The following is a 20,924-nucleotide window of genomic DNA, read 5'->3' as shown; positions in this document are numbered from 1 at the left end:
TTAAAGTCTGTATTTCTCAGTGAAGAGGACTTCTTTCCTTCATGGCTTGTTAATAATACTAAGGGCTTACACTGAGTATCTGTGAGGGTCAAAAACATTAATTACTCTTAAGAACACCTTTCAGACAAAGCCACAAAACAGCTTCTTTTATTTTCTAGTAAGACTAAATTTATTCAATACCCTAGTAAAAGTCTTGATTATAAGTATCCAACAGTATAAAAAGTACAAAACAGATTTGTAGATTTCTAATATATTAATACAAAGTGCATGACTACATACAGTACATCCTACAGGCAAAGAGAGGTGGAAGGGGAAAAAGAAGACTGTGGTTGAGGTCTAGTAATAAATAAATAAATACAGAAGTAGAGATGATCCATATTATAGTATATTCTACCACCAATACTGCAGCCAAAATGTACAAAATAAAAAGAGAGAAAAAAAAAAACCATTTCAAAATAACTCAGGAGGAAGATGATAATGGCTGGGATTCTTGTAATACACCTCAAAGTCTGTGGGAAAGCTGACCCAACTCACTATGTAGTCTGTGCATATGGTGGCTTGTAGTTTTTTCCAAAGGAAGAAATATAAAATTTTAAGCTTAGATTAAGAACTATAAAACTATAGGGTACCCATAAAAATTGGCTCACTCCTTCTTGTTATTTATACTATCCAATCTTTAAAATCCGGTTTTAAAAATAAGCACTGAGTCATGTTATTACAAGGTAGGCAAATGACCCTCCCGCATTATGAAAAGTCTGAACTGGTGATATATTCTTCCTGAACTTTTAGAAAAGAGGCAATAGATAGTACTTTGGTTTGGGTTCAAGTAAAAGGCTTTTAATGAAGGTTTTACAATTGAAGAGCTCCACGTTTAGGATGTATAATCTAACACCTCAATGTTCAGAAAGCCTGACTAAAAGAAACCAAACCAAAACCAACCCACTCAGCATTAACACACACCTCTTTTCTTTTAGTAGAATTTTACTTTAATATAGAATGAAAAACAAAAAACAAAAACCCAAAACCCAAAACCCTAATAGGTTAAAACAAGTCAAACAACCATTCTACACAGATAAAACCTTCACAAAGGTCAACCGAAGTAATCCAGAGCTAAAACTGAATTGTGCAGATTTTCAATGAAGTCACCAGTCATGTAACATAAACAAATTATTTACACACTTGCAAGCCCTCTAAGAAATGTGCCCCAAGAAGCATTAACCTTTGTTTTTTTCATGTGCCATCCTGAAGACTTGCACATTTTATTTTTCAGATAATTTAACGTTTTTAATAGAGTGCATTCTCTACCAAGGGGTAATGCTTTGGTACTCTTCATATAGGATTGCCTATCCTAAAGATGTGACATTTCCCCAAGAGGAACTTTGATTATGCTTTAGAAGTTTCATATAAATTAAAAACTTTATCAAATATCAATATGGAGGGAGGTGACACAGGATGCAACATATACAGTCAAGTTACCTCTGTATATTTAGAAATTACTCCTTCAAGATATTCGCACTAGAGAGCTTAGTCCGTCCTGCTTAATATTCAGTAGTACAGGTTTGAATCATCAGAACCTTGGCAACACCTTAATATTTCAAAGTTATTAACAACTACCTCTAGGGGCAAGTCTGTGTTTACTGAGTTATGACAAATTTATTCTAACGAAGGAAAACAAGTGTAGCCAGCCATCTTAAAAAATGCCCCAACCACTGCTTCTCAATATAGAAAGACTAAAACTACATACGTTTATCATACAACAAATCCCATCTCTGTCCCCGAAATTCCCCTAATTTCATTCGTTAGAAGGGGATTTTTTTTTAAAAAAAGCCTTAAAGAGCACTTTACAGCAGCATTCAGCTTTCCTATGAAATACTCAGCATCTTAAATATTATGTACACTTCTTTTTTTTCTTTTAGTAAGCTAGATACTGGCTTCAGACTTTGTGGAACTGGAGGGAAAATAACTCACTCAAAACTATTCTAGAAATCAACTTTTGGCAGAATAACAGGTATCCAAGTTAAAAATAGGAAGGTCATTTTGTTGGTGTTTTCCAAAATTTAACTCATTTTTTTGTTCCCCTTCTACATCAACCTCAGTCACCACTCCTGAGTGGAGATGGGCAGAGGCTCTGGCCCCTGCGCCTCCGGCTTCTCAGCAGCTGCTTTCTTATTGCTGCAGCAAGGCTTGAATAGATGTGTGTCGATGAGGACTTCCCCAAAACGGCCTTTATAGATAATGCCACAGCATACTTTCTGTCTAAAAGAAAAAAATGGAGAGAGAACAAAATATATTAAATAAGGCAGAAAAACAGGAATACAAAAAAAGGAAAAACCAGGGCTTCCCTGGTGGTGCAGTGGTTAAGAGTCCGCCTGCCGATGCAGGGGACACGGGTTCGTGCCCTGGTCCGGGAAGATCCCACATGCCGCAGAGCGGCTGGGCCCGTGAGCCATAGGCCGCTGAGCCTGCGTGTCCGGAGCCTGCACTCCGCAACGGGAGAGGCCACAACAGTGAGAGGCCCGCATACGGCAAAAAAAAAAAAAAAAAAAAAAAAAAAAGGAAAAATCTACTCATCATTATAACTAGTACAGCATGATCAAAGGTTCTACTTCCACAATCTCATCACATTCCTAATGAATGGGCTCCTAGAGTGACCCCAGTTTGCTAGGTAATGGGAATTACCCAGGCGCCTTAAATCCCACACTGGAATCTTATCAAATATTAAGGGGGAAGAAGGCAATCTGAGAGACAGCAGTCAGTTTCAGAGGCTGCTCCAAAAGTTATAAACGGTTTCCTCCAAAAATCACCAAATGTTAAAGAAAACAGCCACCATAAACAGGCTGATACAGCTGGTGGTTTTATTTTAATACTGAACAGACAAAAAATATATACACATACTATCAAATATACATAAAGGCATACAAAAATGACAACACAACAAATCATCCATGGATCACACACTCTAAAAAAAACTATTATTTCCTATGAAGTCCCCCGTATGCCCCTCTCTAATCCCAGTCCACCCAATCTCATTCTCTCCTCCTTAATTTCAGGTTTATCACTCCGTTTTTTTCTTTACATACAACGTTTGCATCTCTAAACATATTGCTTGTTAACTCATATATGTAATATATTAAAAAATATATATATATAGAAATGCATATATATGGAATCACATTGTATGCTGCAATTTTTTTGCTCAACAGTGACTGACATTCATACATATTGTTAGAGCTTTATTTCATTTTAACTTATGTACGGTATTCCACCATGTGAATATACCACAATTTACCCACTCTCCTTCTGATGGGACAATTTTTGCTATTACAAACATGCTGTACATACTGGTGCACACAGGTCTGAAGGTTTTTTCCTAGGTTACGTTGCTGGGCTATAGGAATGGGAACGTGTTCAACTTTACTCGAAAATGCAAATTATTTATCAACGTGGTTCCCTTCTATTCGTATTTTGCTAAAGGTTTTATTTTAAACCTTGAAGCGAAGTTCAAATTTATCAAACATCTTCAATATACCACTAAGACAATAGGCATTTTCTCCCTCCTTTAGGAAACTCAAATTATATTAGTTGGCTTTCTAATGCTTCAAACAATCTCACATCCCTAGAATAAATCTAATCTAGTTATGATATATTGTTTATGACATATCAAAGTTATGTTAGCCTCATAGAATGCTTGGAGCCTATGCCCTCTTTTATCCATAATCTGGAAAAGCCAGTGCAAGATTAGAAACATTTGTTTCTGGAATGTTTGGTAGAATTTGTCTATCTAGGCCTGGGATTTTTTGAGGGAAGACTTCTGACCACTGAATCCATTCCTTTATTATGAGACAATTCAGGTTTTCTACTTTTTCCTGAGACAGTTTTGGTGAACGGTCTTTTTCTACTAATGTATCCATTTCACCTATATGTTCAAATTTATTGTCATGAAGCTGTTTCTAATATCCTATTGTCTTCTAAACTTCTGCTTTTTCTATAGCTGAATCTCCCTTTTCTTATCCAAGATGCTTATCGGTACCATCTCTTTTTCTTGACCTGCTTTATCTCTAGTAACTTTTTTGGTTATCTTTTTCAAGAACCAACTCTTAGCTTTACTGATACTATCCATTCATATTGATCTTCTACTCCATTTATTTCTACTCCTATCTTTAGGATCTCCTTGCTTTTATTTTACTTTATATTGAGCTTCACTAATCTTTAAATTGGATACATGTAACTTCATTTATTTTAAATCTTTCTTTTGTAAGAAGCATTAAAGGCAACTTTTCTTCTATCTACCTCTTTAACTTCATACCACACATTTTCATTTGTGGTATTTTTCAGTTTTTTTTTAGTTATAAGGATTTTCTAACTTATACATTCTTCTTGAACCCATGGTTTCTTAATTTACAAACGTATGGAGGTTTTCGTCATTTTATTTTGCTAGGTTGATTGATTTATGGATGCGTTGGGTCTTCGTTGCTGCAAGCAGGCTTCCTCTAGTTGCAGTGAACAGGGGCTGCTCTTCGTTGCGGCACGCAGGCTTCTCATTGCGGTGGCTTCTCTTGTTGTGGAGCACGGGCTCTAGGCGCACAGGCTTCAGTAGTTGTGGCTTACAGGCTCAGTAGTTGTCGTGCACGGGCTTACTTGCTCCACAGCATATGGGATCTTCCTGGACCAGGGACCGAACCCATGTCCCCTGCATTGGCAGGCGGATTTTTAAGCACTGCGCCACCAGGGAAGTCCTGCTAGGTATATTTTAAAACTCTCCATCCTTCCCTTCTTCTCTGGAGGTTTTACATTCTTATTTTTATTCTTTTAGTGGTTATACAGTTAATTAATCAAACTCTAAAGTTATTCAATACATTTATTGTCAACAATACAAAGATATTAGGACATTTTAACTCCCATCACTTCTATTACTTTGACTTATATGTTACTGTTGTCATTTAATTCTTTTTTTTATAATTCCCATCTATTATCATTTTAAGCCTTCAGTGTTTGTTTAAATTTACCTATAGGCAACAAATATTTATTTATCCTTCTCAGAATTTCAATCTTGGAGCTCTTTTTTCTGCCTATAGAATTTTTGTTATTGAGTCAGTTTGGCAGCAAACTCTCAATTTTCTTTTTCTAGTCAAAAAGTCCTATGCCCTCATTTACGAAAGATATTTTTGCTACATATATATAATTTTAAGTTGAGAGCTATTGTCTCTTGGGCCACTGAAGGTATTAATCTATTGTTTTATGGCTTTCGTTGTTCATGCTGAGAATTCAGCTTGTAGGTTTGCTGTTCCTTTGAAAATAATGTCTTTATTTTCTCACTACTTAAAATCTGCTTTGCCTCCCATGTTCCATAGTTTCCCTATGATGTATCTATGGGTGAAACTTCTTCACCCATAAGATAATTGCTTATTACCTTGCTTTTAACTTGTTAGTCTTCCCAAATCTGTGAACTAGAAAATCCTTAACCACTTTCTCTTTAAATATTCTCTCTTTCCTAGTCTATTATCTCTTTTTTGACTTTGGGGTCCCTCATTCACTCAGCGTTTGGCCTCTGATTATTTCTTATTAACTTGTCTACTTGTTAATGCCATTTTTAAAGACATAAAAATATATATACTTCTAGCCCTTTTACTTTTTTCAGTGGGAGAGTTGGTCAGAATGAATACCTAGTATACTCCATCATAGGAAATTTAGATTTCTTAACATGATTTCCACTTTAAATCAATTTTAATAGAAAAAAACACACAAAATCCACACTCTCAGCTCCATTCTTGCCTAATCCACCTCCGAACACACATGCTACCAGCTGTGTGCCAAATGCCATTTAATTGCTAAGGAAGTGGGAAACCGTTGCCTATAATTAAGAAGGTTTGCTGGTTAGAGAGATATTTTCTGTTGCTTTTACCTTTTCCAGTATGTGAGATCTAAAAAGGAAAACACTGGCGTTCTGTTAGAGCCAGAAGCCATCTCTGTATCTGAGCCATCATCTGACTGGTTACTATAACAAGGAGATTGAGCTGGAGAGGCACTTGAGGTGGTACTGTGAGCATCAGAATCTGAAATAAAGTGAAAACAAATTATAATTTCACTATATGCAGCTGCAACTAAGCCTCAGCATAAAACACAGTGAATGAGATAATAAAAAAAAAAGAAAAAATTTATTTTCTATGCACTACTGACATTTGAAGATATTTGTACTAAAGTGTATCTAAAAGAAAATGAGCTTCCAATAAGATGAAGAGCCGACATACTTTTCTCTATTCTCCTGCTAATAAGTACAACTAAAAATAGATACGGACACAACATATAAAACAAAACTAAACACCCTGAAAGTCGGCAACAGCTAGTGAGCTCGAGACTTAAGGAAGGAAGCGGGGGTGAGCTACCCAGCTTTTATGGGTTTTCTTTTTGCCTCCTAAATCCCAGTCCTGCAGCTGAAGAAGCCAACAACTCAGAAATGCCAATGGGTGCAGATATAGACATAGACACACACACACGACATAGACACACACACACACAGCCAACAGAAGCCTGCCCTCTCTAGCCAAAGGACCAGGAAAGGGGCAGCTTAGCGAAAGAGGAATCCTTTCGGAGACAATAACGCCTTTACTCCAGCCAAACACCATGGAAAAAGAAGGGTCCCCACCCCCACCCACAGGAGCAAAAGCCAAGTGGGGAGCCTAGGTTTCCATCCTCCCAAGACTGTTAGGAGGCCCCCCAACACCTCCACCAGGATGATGTCAGTGGAAGCCCTCTGAAGAGTCAGGGCCTTCACTGTGGCCCACCAGGAACAGGAGCACCCTTACCACATGGGAGCCTTAATTCCCAGCCCACCCCCACCCAGCCAGTCAGGAGCTCCTCCTACCTCAGATACCAAAGGAGGCTGGAAAGGAGGTTAAAAGTTAGGGGGAACCTGACTTTTAACACCACTTGGCAGTAACAAGGTGGTGCCCCCACCCATTTCCCCTTCTGGAAAAAAAAAAAGCCAGTTAAAACAAGTAATAAAACTCAGAGTCTCACAACACAATTTTAAAATGTCTAGGTTTCAATAAAAAATCGTTATCATATCCAGAACCAGGAAGATCTCAAATTGAATGAAAAGTCAAGCATCTATTAAACACCAAGATGACAGAGACGTTAGAATGATCTGACAAAGATTTTAAAGCAGCTATGACAAAAATGCTTCAATAAGCCATTATGAACAACCTTGAAATAAATGAAAACATAGCCTCAGCAAGTAGGCCTCAGTTTAAAAAAAAAAAAAAAAAAAAAGCAGCTATAAAGAACCAAGGAACTGCAATCCGAACTGAAAAAATACAATAAATGAAATAAAAAGCTCAGTAGACGGGCTCAACAGCAGAATGGAGGGAACAGAGGAAACAATCAGTGAACTGGAAGAAAGAGCAACAGAAATTACCCAACCTGTACAACACAAAGAAAACAAATGAAAGAGCCTTAGAGACCTGTGGAACTACAGCAAAAAACATACACTCACGTGACTGCAGTCCCGGAAGAAGAGGAGAAAGAGGGCGGAGGTGAAAAAATACTCAAGTATAACGGCTGAAAACATGCCAAACTTGGCAAGAGACATAGACCCATAGATTCAAGAAGCTGAGCAAACCCCAAACAGGATATACCCAAAGAAATCAATGCCAAGACACATTATAATTAAACTTCTGAACGTTAAAGAAAAAGAAAAAAATCTTGAAAGCATCCAAAGAAAAATGATACCTTACCCATAAAGGGAAAACAATAGATCCTGACTTAATAAGGAGTAAAGGCAATTCATCAGATACAAGCTAAACATGATTTAGTGTTTTTGCCCTCAGAAGACTTCATATAAATTTACAAGCCAGAAAATAAATCTTTTGGTTGATAGTCACTGAGCTATAAAGCTATCATACTGCTACTCTCAGTAACAGCAATATCAGACAGGGGTTGAGCCTACCACACATCTTACCTTTGGCTAAAGACTCACCACCCCCCCCCCAGGATAGGTGGATAGAATAATCCTCCAATTCATAGAACTAATCAAATATTTATTAAGTATCCACTAGACATCAAACCCTGTGTCATATCCTACATGGGAAGAAACAGACTAAAGAAAACTTTTTTGAATAGCGCTCACAAGCATTTTCTATTAACAGAAGTTTATATACAATAGCATAAAATTAAGTATCTAAAACAAAGAAAGCACCATTGGTGTTTTTAATATGTTCATTTACTTCCAAAATATGAATAGCTTAACTTCATGAAAAAACAACCGAACAAAATTCTCAAGAGTAGCAGGCTTTACATAAAAAAGAATGAAATAATGCCATGTGCAGCAAGATGGATGCAACTAGAGATTATCATACTAAGTGAAGTAAGTCAGAAAGAGAAAGACAAATACCATATGAAATCACTTATATGTGGAATCTAAAATATGACACAAATGAACCTATCTACGAAACAGAAACAGAATCACGGACATAGAGAATAGACTGGTTGTTGCCAAGGGGGATGGGGCTGAGGGAGAGAGGAAGTAGGAGGGTGGGGTTAGCAGCTGTAAGCTGTTACATACAGGATGGATAAACACCAAGGTCCTACTGTATAGCACAGAGGACTATATTCAATATCCTATGATAAACCATAATGGAAAAGAATATTAAAAAAAGAATAATAAATGAATGAAGGAATGAATGAATAAATAAGGACTAGCATGCTTTACAGGAATAAGTCTACAGGAATACTTAAAAGACTTCCCTGGGACTTCCCTGGTGGTCCAGTGAGTAAGACTCCGCGCTCCCAATGCAAGGGGCCCAAGTTCGATCCCTGGTTGGGGAACTAGATCCTGCATGCATGCCACAACTAAGAAGTCCACATACCGCAACTGAGAAGCCTGCATGCCACAAATAAGAGTCCGCGTGCTGCAACTAAGAAGAAGTCCACATGCCGCAACTAAGAAGTCCGCACGCTGCAACTAAAGATCCCACAGGTCGCAACTAAGACCCAGTGCAAACTAACTAACTAACTAACTAAACAGCACATACACTGCTAGGGTGTGTGTTTAGAAAAAAAAACAAAAGACTGCCCTAATAATTAACAGCAATAGCAGTCATCTCTATGCTGCTCTAGTGATAGTCATCACTATCCTAGGAAGTGTTTAATATCTATGAACCATTTGAAATTGCAGTTATTTGACCATGTCTACCTATAAAAATGGCAATTTTACATGGTTCAATCTAACACCTGGGACACTAGGATACAATTATATATAGAAGCGCAGTTAGGGGAAAAAAAAAACCTCTCTTCTAGAATGTAAATCTGGAAATTCTTCAAAGAACTGTAATTTTTGAAGTCTTAAACATTAGGTAGGTAGGATTTGGAAAGGCACAAAAGCCTAGTTAGATAGCATGGGGTAGGTGGGGATGATGAGTAAAATTGTGGAAGCAGAATACACTATGCACGTGAAGGGAACTGACCCTTTCCCTAAAACGGTACATCCAAAGACTTGCTAGGGGTTTTCCATTTTATTCTACGGCAACCAGAATCATTGCAGGTTTTAGGAAGAAGAATGACAAAAAGAATGGCTAACCTTTATATGGGAATTTATTTCGCTTTGTTTTGTTTTACAAAACCCCTTTTACTTGATTATCCTCACTTCTCTGATTAGGAAATTGTGGTTAAATGTTAAGCAACACCAGGGTCACATATTTGTTCAAGAACTGTAACTCAAATCCAGATCTTCAAGCCCTAGGTCCAATGCCTTTTTCCAGTACACCACAAAGGAAAGAATGCCCCAAGAAGAGGAATACAGGGCAAGTACATGCAAAATGCATGGAAGCAAATATATAACCAGAGACAGGGAAACCATTTAGTGGGTGATGTATAAAAATTCAAATATCTCAAAACTGTTATGGTGCACACAGCTGCTAGCAATTCACAATGCACCTGGGAAAATCATGTTTCACTCTGAGTTTCCAAAACCCAGTTATTTTCAGTTTCCAACCCCTCCACAGCACAGCTTTATCACAAAAATCTAAAATTACACTGGACATATTCCCTTAGGTAAGGCAAAAGTTAGTCAGATGTCACTTTCCCTATCATTAAAGGGAGACGCTAAGAATATACAACGAATATCAATTTCTCTACCCCTCAAGTTTAGAAGAAAATTACTATTTTCTGAATGTTCACTAAAACATTTAAAGAGAATAAAGGGTAGAGTCAGTCTTTCTTCCCCCCTTGGTGATAGCTGGTTAAGAAACAAACATGTATAATTAAAATATACACATATTTGATGTTGCCTAAATATTTTACCATAAATGTATTAAAATATTTTAGCCAAAGATTAAATATATTAACAGAATAACTATGGACTGGTAACACCAACTTACCTGAGAGCAGAGTTAGTAGCAGATCTGGAAGGACTTTGGAGTCCTGTGGCATGAGTTACACTATCCCAGAGAGCAGAATGATATTGTAGAAACAGCACAGGGCTTTGAAATTAGACAAACCCCAGGTCAAATTCATCTCTACCACTTACTAAGTGACCTCGGGTCAAGGTGAAATCACTACTTTGTACTTCCTATCCTAATCTCTAAAATAGAAATCATTGGGATAATTATGTATGTAAAGTGCTTGGTACATATACCAAAATGCTCAAGAGATGATAGTTCTCCTTCCTTCCTCTCATTCTATCTGATCAGTAACTTGTCTTTTTCCATTTTTCTAAAACAAGCACTGATTGATAAAACTTTGTCTAACAAGGTCCTACAGACTTTTTTTTTTTTTTAGCCGCACTGTGCGGGATGCGGCATCTTAGTTCCCCAACCAGGGATGGAACTCGTGCCCCCTGCGGTGGAACCTCAGAGTCCTAACCACTGGACCGCCAGGGAATTCCCCAGGTTTTTTTTTTTTAATCCTGAAAATTCCAATACAGGTCCACCTACAATTCTGAAAAGGTTCTCAAAACAAAAGTTTATTCCTAACCAATTTGGTCACAAAATCTGGCCTGACCTGGACTATAATTAGGTAAGCAAACCTGACTAGCTTATTTACAGTTAGTTTATTCCACCTATATGAATACGCCTACATTCTCCCCACAGAAACACTAATGTGTTTGATTCAATAGTGCTGCCTCAGATCCCCCTGGGCGTAATAAATAACATAATAACATTATATGCAGTGGATTTCCTTTTCAAAATCTGAAATCTAGGGCTTCCCTAGTGGCGCAGTGGTTGAGAGTACGCCTGCCGATGCAGGGGACACAGGTTCGTGCCCTGGTCCGGGAAGATCCCACATGCCGTGGAGCGGCTGGGCCCGTGAGCCATGGCCGCTGAGCCTGTGCATCCGGAGCCTGTGCTCCGCAACGGGAGAAGCCACAGCAGTGAGAGGCCCGTGTACCGCAAAAAAAAAAAAAAAAAAAAAATCTGAAATCTAAATTCCTAAATACAGTAGTACCACAAAAGGTCCCCTGCCCCCAATGACTTCCAATAGAAGTAGACGAGCTTAATATTAATTTATCATTCCTTTCCCAGCCTCTCACCCCACATAACACACCAAGCCCCCTTAAACCTAAAGGTCTTGAGGCTGGCTTTTACTGCAATATCTGAGTTATGATTTCCAAAATTACTCTCCAGAGAACCTGGGCTTTAGTCTCAGATTGTCCACTAATTATTTATATACCTTTCTGCATATCTCCAGGCCTCAAACTCCTTAAGAATAAAAATCAAGTAAACAAACTTGAAAAATTCACCTTCTAGAAAATTAAGATGTCAATAAAGAGACCAGAATGGTCTGAGTGTTCTTAGCACAATCTGAAGAAGTGGCTTCTGAAAGTACTTTTAAGACACCAAAATCAAAGATAAAGTTCGAAGATTTCATAGAAATAAAATATCTCTCCCAAGTCAACATTGCCTCCCACTCTTTTTTTAAAAAGCAATAAAAGAAAAAATGGTCCATACATGCCATGTGCCACCCCAGACAAAAACAAAACAACTATTCTTAAATCCTCATGTTTCAATATCAAACTTACTGTGACGTTTAAATTCCTTCTGCAGTTTACTGATCTGGTTGCTTTTTATCCTGTTTCCAGATAGAGTTTTCACTTTCTTTGGTTTCAGGGTAGTCTTTAGACTGGGTCCTGCCCTTGCATCTACCACCTGGAAGAAAATACTGAATATTTAATACCATTTTAAAAATGACACCTCTGTATTCCCTTGGTTCAGACAAATGCTTATTTGAAGGAGCCAAATTTGAATTTTCTACTCAGTGTTTGAGAGCTCATGTGCACTTTTAATCATCACATGGTATTAAAGAATAATTTATCTAGTGTTTTTTTTCCTTTGAAGTAAGTAACAGTAGGAGTCTGCTGGACAAAAAATTTACATAGATTTTATATATGGTGAAAATGACCCAAGTAGGTTAAGAAAAACCAAACCTAACAACAATTAACATTTCTATAGGATGATGTTCTGCAGTTTACAAGAAAGTTTTCACATACTTTTGATTTTAACTTCACCACAAAGCAGTAAGCAGTAATTTGTTACTCCAGTTTTAGGGTAAAGAAAAACAAGAGATATTCAACTATGTATTTTGCCTTATTTCACTAAGCTAGTAAATGGGCAAGGGTGGGTGGGGAAGGGGCCCAGACGCAAATCAGGGTTTTCAGACCTATGCTTTATGCTCTTTTTACTACACACCCTTAATCCCTGAGGTCAGCCACGTGAGGGCAATGGCATGTTCTTTCACATCCTAGCACGGCCACTGGTCTAGCCCCATATGGTCTCATTTCTCATGCCTTCATTCACATTGGCTATTTGCAGATTTCTAACCTTATGTAAAAAGGTTGACATCACCTTCAAAATCACAATTTGGATCTTCTCCAGGTAAGCTATTAATTAAAGAAAAACTCACATTTTTATAGGTTAACAGACCCACAGAAACCTATTATAATAATGAAACATTGTCACCAAAGGACAGTGTTAGGCTAGTGTAAGAAAAAAGGTAAAAAACAAATATTTTTTGCCCACTTAAAAACAAACATTTTGTATAAATGTCATAAATCTTCTGCAAGCTAGCATACAGAAAAATTAAGTAAGACCTAACAGTGTCGTTCTGGTTATTGAAAGTATTTTCTAGGGCCTCCCTGGTGGCGCAGTGGTTGAGAGTCCGCCTGCCGATGCAGGGGATACGGGTTCGTGCCCCGGTCTGGGAGGATCCCATATGCCGCGGAGCGGCTGGGCCCGTGAGCCATGGCCGCTGAGCCTGCGCATCCGGAGCCTGTGCTCCGCAACGGGAGAGGCCGCGACAGTGAGAGGCCCGCGTACCGCAAAAAAAAAAAAAAAAAAAAAAAAAAAAAAGAAAGTATTTTCTAAAGAATTCTAGTGACATTATAAAGTGAAATGCAAATAGAAAACACATTTACATTCCAGTTTGATCTCAACTGGATTTAATATAGAGAATAACAATAGCTTCTATCTGAGTGATTACTATGTGTTATACTTTATATACATCATCACATTCAGTTCTTACGACAGTTCTGTGAGATAGCTATTATCTTTGCACTTTATAAATAAATGTCACTTGCCCAAAGTTCACAACTAGTAAGTGGTAAAGGCAGGCTTTAAATCCAGTTCTGATTATAAACCAATGTGCTCATTAGTACCAACATGAATTAGGACATACATAATCCTAGGAGATGAAAAAAAGGATCCATGTCTAATTAACTCTAGGAATTTCTGGGTTAAACCTAAAAATATGTGAAATGTACACTGTGAATCTCCAAAAATGGGTATATTTGATACAACCTTAGAGAAATGCCATACCAAGCTATTTTCCCCCCCAAAATGTCAAAATGTTAAGTGATTATATCTGAGCAGCAAGTAGTGCTTTTCTTTATTCTTTTCAGACTTTTCTACCCTAGGAACATATTATTTCCTAAATTAGGGGGAAAAATTAATGTTACTTTAAATATAACAGAGGTATAATTGAGAAAGACGAAAGATGAACTCACATGATTCCAGTTTTTTTTTGATCCTGCTGGCAATTTCTTCCATCTTTTCACAAGCAGGACACAGGCATTACAGATGTCTCCTGAACGAGTCTCGTGTAACCTGATAAGAAAACAATCAAACCTTTATTAGTCTCCTTTACATTAAACAACTCATGCAAGTACATTTCTTTTAGAAAAAAACACTATTTATAGTTTATAGATGTTATTTCTAAATGTATGGAGTGATCTAGTTCCATTGTTTCTGTAGAATATTTCAGAAATATAATTAACTTCTAGATCCAATGAATCAATTCCATGTGCTACAATTTGGTCATTTTAAAATAAAGAACGTTTTTTAAAACAACAGCAAAATTTAAGACCTAGAGAAGATCCTGGTCACCATGGTTTTAAACAATGCTGTCCAATTAATCTTTCTTGAAATGTGTAGATACTTCATAAGCAATAAAACACGACCTTTTAAGTACAAAAATGTGCCGTGATATTCTAGTTTCACAACAAACAAAACCAGAGAGGCACTGTAATTTTTTTTTAATGAATATATCTGCATGGGGGAAAGAAATCTATAGTTACCAAGCTATTTTTTAATTGTTTCTCTGAGGAATTTTTCATTTACTACACTTCTCCTGTATTATAAATACACAGAAAAATACTAATAACATTTATTATATATACAATTGGAAGTAAAGACATTAGGAGAAAAATGTAATTTCAAAAGGCAAGGTTGGTTAGTGGAGACTCTGACAACCTTCAAAATAAGTACAAAGTCTAGGATTAACAATAAATAATCCACAAAATGTTTTGATAAGAAACAACAGTGGTGAAATTAATTTCCAACATGGGAAATGGCTCAACTTTAAGTATTTTATTTCATCCAAGTATTTGTTGGAAAGTAATTTCCATTTTATTAAGCAGAGGTTTATTGTCAAAAGATAAATAAAGAACGAAATTATAAAATAAAAGCTAACATAGCCTGACAGGTTTCAGGGCAGAGCATTAAGTCCTGTTAGTATCCTCAGCAGGCTGGGTTAAAATATATTTCTATAATTTAGAAGAACAATACAAAGGACAGAAAACTAGTGGAGGACAATTACTGTAAGAGAGAATAAGGGTAATTTTTTTTAAAAATCTCTTTGTACATCCTGAAGTTAACAAAAGGGTTTGTTTGATTATAACTTCTAAAAGGCTCCACAATTAATCTGGTAGTTCCTCATAATCTGGAAAAAGGAAGGCTGTCACTATTGTTTGATTTGTTTTAAGAGCAAGTGCCTTGAAATAACCTAGATTAGAATATGAGTGATTTTAATTATTAGCACACTGTTCCAATCCCTTTGCTTAGAAATACTTCTGTATACTGTGATCTTTTTCACTCCAAAAATGGTACAAATATCACATGATCTTACCCAAAACAGCTCTGGAAGTCCTTTTCATAGCGTTTACTGTCAGTGAATCGAGAACTGGAGGATTTAGCTCTGCAAATACAGCAGCCCTCTATACTTCGGTACATCTTTGGCTTGTGAAAACCAAACATCTTTTCTTCTGGGCAATAGTCTGTAAAGCCAAGGGAATTGATGACACAGCTTTGTTGAGGGCTATAACAAGAAACCATTAAAAGCGAACTCTCTGCTCCACCCTACCCCCAGCAATGCGGTACTACATGACCAAGCGAGACAGGAGGGCTCTGGTGAAAACCTCTTGGATCCATCTCAGTTCTAGGCACACGAGCATAGCAAGTGTCTAAAACACACAAAGTAGCTCAGGTATTTAACAAGGCTTCTACTACCTCCTTCTCCCCTCCTGGCAAACACTCATTCTATAATTGCAGGAAGGGTACTTCCCTAGTGGTGCAGTGGTTAAGGGCCCATCTGCCAATGCGGGGGACACTGGTTCAATCCCTGGTCGGGGAGGATCCCACATGCTGCGGGGCGGCTGGGCCCGTGCGCCGCAACTACTGAGCCTGCGCTCTAGAGCCCACGAGCCACAACTACCGAAGCCCACATGCCTGGAGCCCATGATCCACGGCGGGAGGGGCCACCGCAATGAGAAGCCCACACGCCACAACGAGGAGTAGCCCCCACTCGCCGCAACTGGAGAGAGCCTGAACGCGGCAGACAAGACCCAACGCAGCCAAAAATGGATAAATAAATAAATAAATTTATTTTAAAAAATAAAATAAAATTGCAGGAAGGAGGCATTTTCTAAAATTCAAGATTTTAAGTAGAGAATACAACAAACTCTCCCCACTATCCTGTGAAATAATGGAATCATACACAATGGAGGACACATCCTAAAATTTAAGCTAAGGTACCCCCTTTTATTTTGCATCTCTGCATTAACGTGATTCCCCTCTCTTGGAAAGTTTTGAGCATTTACTACAGGACCACTATTTGATACTAAGCACACAAGTAGCTCAATATGCATCAACCTACACTACTTTGCCCTATGGGAAATCAGAGGGGATTTCTTCTGTGATAAATGGGAAATTCTAAGGCAAGTTGTCCCTGAATTGAAACTACTGAAAGGAGGATGTAAAATACACAAAAATCCAGGGTTATAATTTAAGAATAATAATTTTATAAATCATTAAGATAAATTAAGAATGAGCTCACGTTGCCTGACCAGTGGTCTGCCCCTCACAGCTGTTACAGAGGTTTTTGAAGTTTTTCAATGAGGTGCTATGCCTTAGAGCAGTAATAGTGGGAGGCATATGTTCAAAAAAGTAAACTGTGATTTCCATGATCAAAAAAATCTCAACATCAAGCAAGGAAGGCAGATTCAGCTCCAGGGCTGGATGCAACAAAAATGTAGCTGGCAGTAAACGTGTACCTTGTAAGCAATTTAGAATATCCAAACCAAGGACCAACTTCACCAAAACATCTGGACTAAGAGAGGTGATGAACAGAAACTAAACCCCAAGGGACAAATCCAGAGCAGTGTGTGTGTGTGTGTGTGTGTGTGTGTGTAAAGGTCCAAATACAAATTATCACAAAACCATCACATAAAGCATCTAGAAGAGAAAATTATTAATACTAACTAGATTTGTGCCCACAGTTTTAGGAGTTATAACCACAGAACACCACCTCTTTAAAAGGTCTTTTAGAAATACACTCAAATATACAAGTAAAACAAAAATTCTGGTGTTTGTCTTTGGATAACCTCTTGCCTAACCTCATTCCATTCCCTTTCTGGTTAGCCATACCAGAGCAAGTATATGAAAGTGATTCAGAAAAATAACCAAATATCCAGGATCTCGTGTGTGTGTGTGTGTGTGTGTGTGTGTTTGAGATGCAGGGATTCTGAAATATAAACAAAGGATTTATAACTTGTTTTTAAGAAAATATTTTATCAGCAAATAACTAAAGACTTAAGTCTTCCTTTTAAACAGGGGCCACTGTTCATTAAGTGTTCTTTGATGCTTTTGTTGGTGAGGGAGGCAAGCAAAAAGGGAGGTGCAGTGGGGCAGAAGGCCACGGATGCATTTCCATAATGAAGCCTAAACAGTTGCTTTGATTTAAGAATTGTTAAAACAAGAAAATAAAATACTCCTAGTCGATTAAGTTAATTATTTTCATTAAATGAGATTTTTTGAAAGGAAAAAAATGAGGAAGGTGCTCTGTATATAGTAGGAAAAGGCACAGACCTGTGAAATGAGGTAGATTTCTTTCTCCATCTAACAAACCCATATGATAAATGAAAAGAAAATTGCCTCCTGAAGAAAATGGCCATGTGCTGCTTTGGAAAAAACCAGGTCAAATGACACAGGTTTATAGAAACTTTAAAATAAGTACTCAAAAAGTAGAAGCTATTGCTTTAATTTGTATATTTCTGTTTTGAGGCAAAAATGTAACATAACTTTCTAGTCCTTACACCAAACTGTGGGCTCTCCAAACTCCCCCAACACCCTCCATTACCATCAAGGTCAAAAGTCTAGAGTTCCTCTTGCAGTCACCAGCTTCATCAATAGCTCTAGGAAACTTCAACCTCCCTTCTCAGCAAGGATAAAGGAAGTACAGCAAGAAAGGCCAGTTCATTCCATTAACACACAGACCAAATCCTATTACAACAGACAGACTCCTATCTCTACCCTCACAATCCCCTTCTCTCCACAAATAAACATGCCATCAAAACTATACAAAAATTGGATCATCTCCAAGATATGAACTACCTTCACTGAGGCTGGATTTGACCAAGAAGCCAGAGTTTGTGCCAGTTATCATGCTGGCAAGCTGCTAAGAAATACTAGGGCTACCTCTAGGTACTGAGGCTTTCCTTTTCATCAGCAGCTATTGTGAATCAACTGTTCATCTTCAGTATGAATTCTGCTGTGGTTGGGGATCTCCACGAAACTTACCCAATAGTACCCGTGAAACAATCCGTTCTGCAGCTTGAGGATATTCTTCTTGGACATCAGAAAAAATATAATAGCCTGATGTCTTCTGATTGATAATCTTTTATGTAGTTCTGCAACCTTTTTTTCCTGACAAAATTCTTCTGTCTAAACATCTGAGTGGGGTCTAAATCCTAGGGTTCACCCTCTTCCAAGCAGTGCTAAAATGCAGTAAGGAGGCAGGCACTTGTCTTAATGCAGCACACAAGTAGCGCATGAACCTTTGAACGGATGATTACTTAATAAACCTATTAAACCTTTTCTGAGTTTATTCCTGCACTGGAGAGGTACCTGGGAATCTGCAGCAAATACACAGGGGTTTCATTTTGGGCTCTGTTTACAGTAACCCAGTTAAGCAGTGGTTGGTGTTTAGCCATTTTGAGCTTTGGGGAGCTCAGAGATTAACTGAAAATATTTTCACAAAATCTACAGACCCACTAATGTTTTAAAAAACAAAAAAAACCTTACCTAATCTCTGGGGAAAAACTAAGGACACAAACTGGCTCTGAAGCCAAGTTACTTTATATATTTGAGAAGGTAGTGGGTGAGCATGGCACAATTTGATTTTAAACTTGGAATTTCTGTTATCTCAACAAACCGGGTGGTTCTTTAGAATACTTCTTTCCTATAAAAATACTGAATCACTATGTTGTATACCTGAAACTAACATAATATTCTGAATCAACTTCAATTTAAAAAAAATATTTCTTTCCTAATCCCACATTTGTGCAATATTAAATGATCCCTCCAGAACAATCTATTTTATCTGTTCAAATTATTTGTGATTTTTGCATCTATTCTTATAGGTGTCACATCACTCAGCAATGTTTTAATAGGAGGAAGCTAATACCATCTGCTTCCTAATTGATGAATAGTTACAGATGAGAGTGTACCCCGTACAATCTCACCCTTAAGCATGTATTTGCAGAAGGCAGAAGAAAAGTTACCTTTGAGATAAAGGCAAAAATCAGAAAGAAGTAAAATGCTGATTAAAAACCGTCATTTGCCTTCTAAAATTAGATAGTAGTGATAGCTGCAAAACTCTAAATACACTAAAAGCCACTGAACTGTACACTTTAAAGAGTGAATTTTATGGTACCTAAATTATATCTCAATAAGCTTGTTTTTAAAAATAAAAATAGACTGGGTTGGGAATTCTCTTATTCTCTTCATTCAGCTTTGTAACCTCAGCACCTCAGTGCCAATGATGTGGTACGTACTCAATAAATGTGTTGATTAAACTTTTTTAAAAAGCTGTCATTTGTATAGCACTTCATGTTTTATAAAGCACTTTCATTGACATTAGTTCTTTATCTACTGTCAGCCAAAAAGCCACAAATTTTTTTCAATACTGTAACAGTTAAAGACAAATCAACCATGCTGAAATTACTGTTCTGTCCAATGTAATTCAATCTCCCCAAATTAAAAAGATAAAGTTAATAGCTAAGTCAGCAAAAGCTATAAGAGAAATAACTATAATTACATGAACAAATAGCATACACAGACAACAATGTGAATTTTTTAAATGCAACAATCAATTCTAAACATTTGTTTTGATTGATTTACTGGGGTTTCTTCCACTTTAAAACTTCCAAAAAGTTGATCATAAAAATTCAGTGATCGTGGGCTTCCCTGGTGGCGCAGTGGTTGAGAGTCCGCCTGCCGATGCAGGGGACACGGGTTCGTGCCCCGGTCCGGGAAGATCCCACATGCCATAGAGCGGCTGGGCCCGTGAGCCATGGCCACTGAGCCTGCGCATCCACAGCCTGTGCTCCGCAACGGGAAGAGGCCACAGCAGTGAGAGGCCCGCATACCGCAAAAAAAAAAAAAAAAATTCAGTGATCGGGCTTCCCTGGTGGCGCAGTGGTTAAGAATCCACCTGCCAATTCAGGGGACACGGGTTCGAGCCCTGGTCCGGGAAGATCCCACATGCCGCGGAGCAACTAAGCCGGTGCACCACAGCTACTGAGCCTGCACTCTAGAGCCCGTGAGCCACAACTATTGAGCCTGAGTGCTACAACTACTGAAGCCCACACGCCTAGAGCCCGTGCTCCACAACAAGAGAAGCCACCACAATGAGAAGCCCACGCACCACAACGAAGAGTAGACCCCACTCGCCACAACTAGAGAAAGCCCACGCGCAGCAACAAAGACCCAATGCAGCCAAAAATAAAATAAATAAATAAATTTACCTTTAAAAAGAATTCAATCATCAACTTAATGAAAGAAGGGGAAATGCAACCTTAGTGTTGGACAAGGAAAGGCTGAAGTAACCACTGTTTATCAAGATACAAAAGAGCCAATTCTAATCTGATCTAATGAGATTATGAAGCCAAAGAGCAGGGATGATGTCTTACTACACTTAATTCGGCACACATAAGGTAAGTTTACTGAGTACAATACAATATAAATGGGAAAGAAATCTTCACAGCCAATAGTGAAGGGACGCTATTTAAGAAAAGTTTTCTGATAAATGGCTTGAAGGCGATGTCTTACAATTTTTAATGATATCAAATACCTGATTTTAAGTTCCAACTAAGAAACAGT

The 20,924-nt window shown here is 37.8% G+C and overlaps 1 protein-coding gene across 1 annotated transcript; it reads right to left on the bottom strand.

Annotated features, from left to right (window-relative positions):
* Positions 1-1,925: 1,925 nt before the first annotated feature.
* On the bottom strand, positions 1,926-15,599 carry SINHCAF (SIN3-HDAC complex associated factor; the record flags this gene model as incomplete). The annotated part of the gene is made up of 5 exons (XM_079714732.1): positions 1,926-2,256; positions 5,903-6,053; positions 12,014-12,140; positions 13,994-14,093; positions 15,394-15,599. The coding sequence occupies 5 exons, from the start codon at positions 15,597-15,599 to the stop codon at positions 2,097-2,099; spliced, it is 744 nt and encodes a 247-aa protein (XP_079570858.1). The 3' UTR covers positions 1,926-2,096.
* Positions 15,600-20,924: the final 5,325 nt, after the last annotated feature.

This window comes from Hyperoodon ampullatus (genome assembly GCF_949752795.1).
Source record: "Hyperoodon ampullatus genome assembly, chromosome: 11".
Classification (NCBI taxonomy): domain Eukaryota; kingdom Metazoa; phylum Chordata; class Mammalia; order Artiodactyla; family Ziphiidae; genus Hyperoodon; species Hyperoodon ampullatus.
Note: the sequence above shows the minus strand (reverse complement) of the source record. Positions and strands in the feature narration are given on the sequence as shown.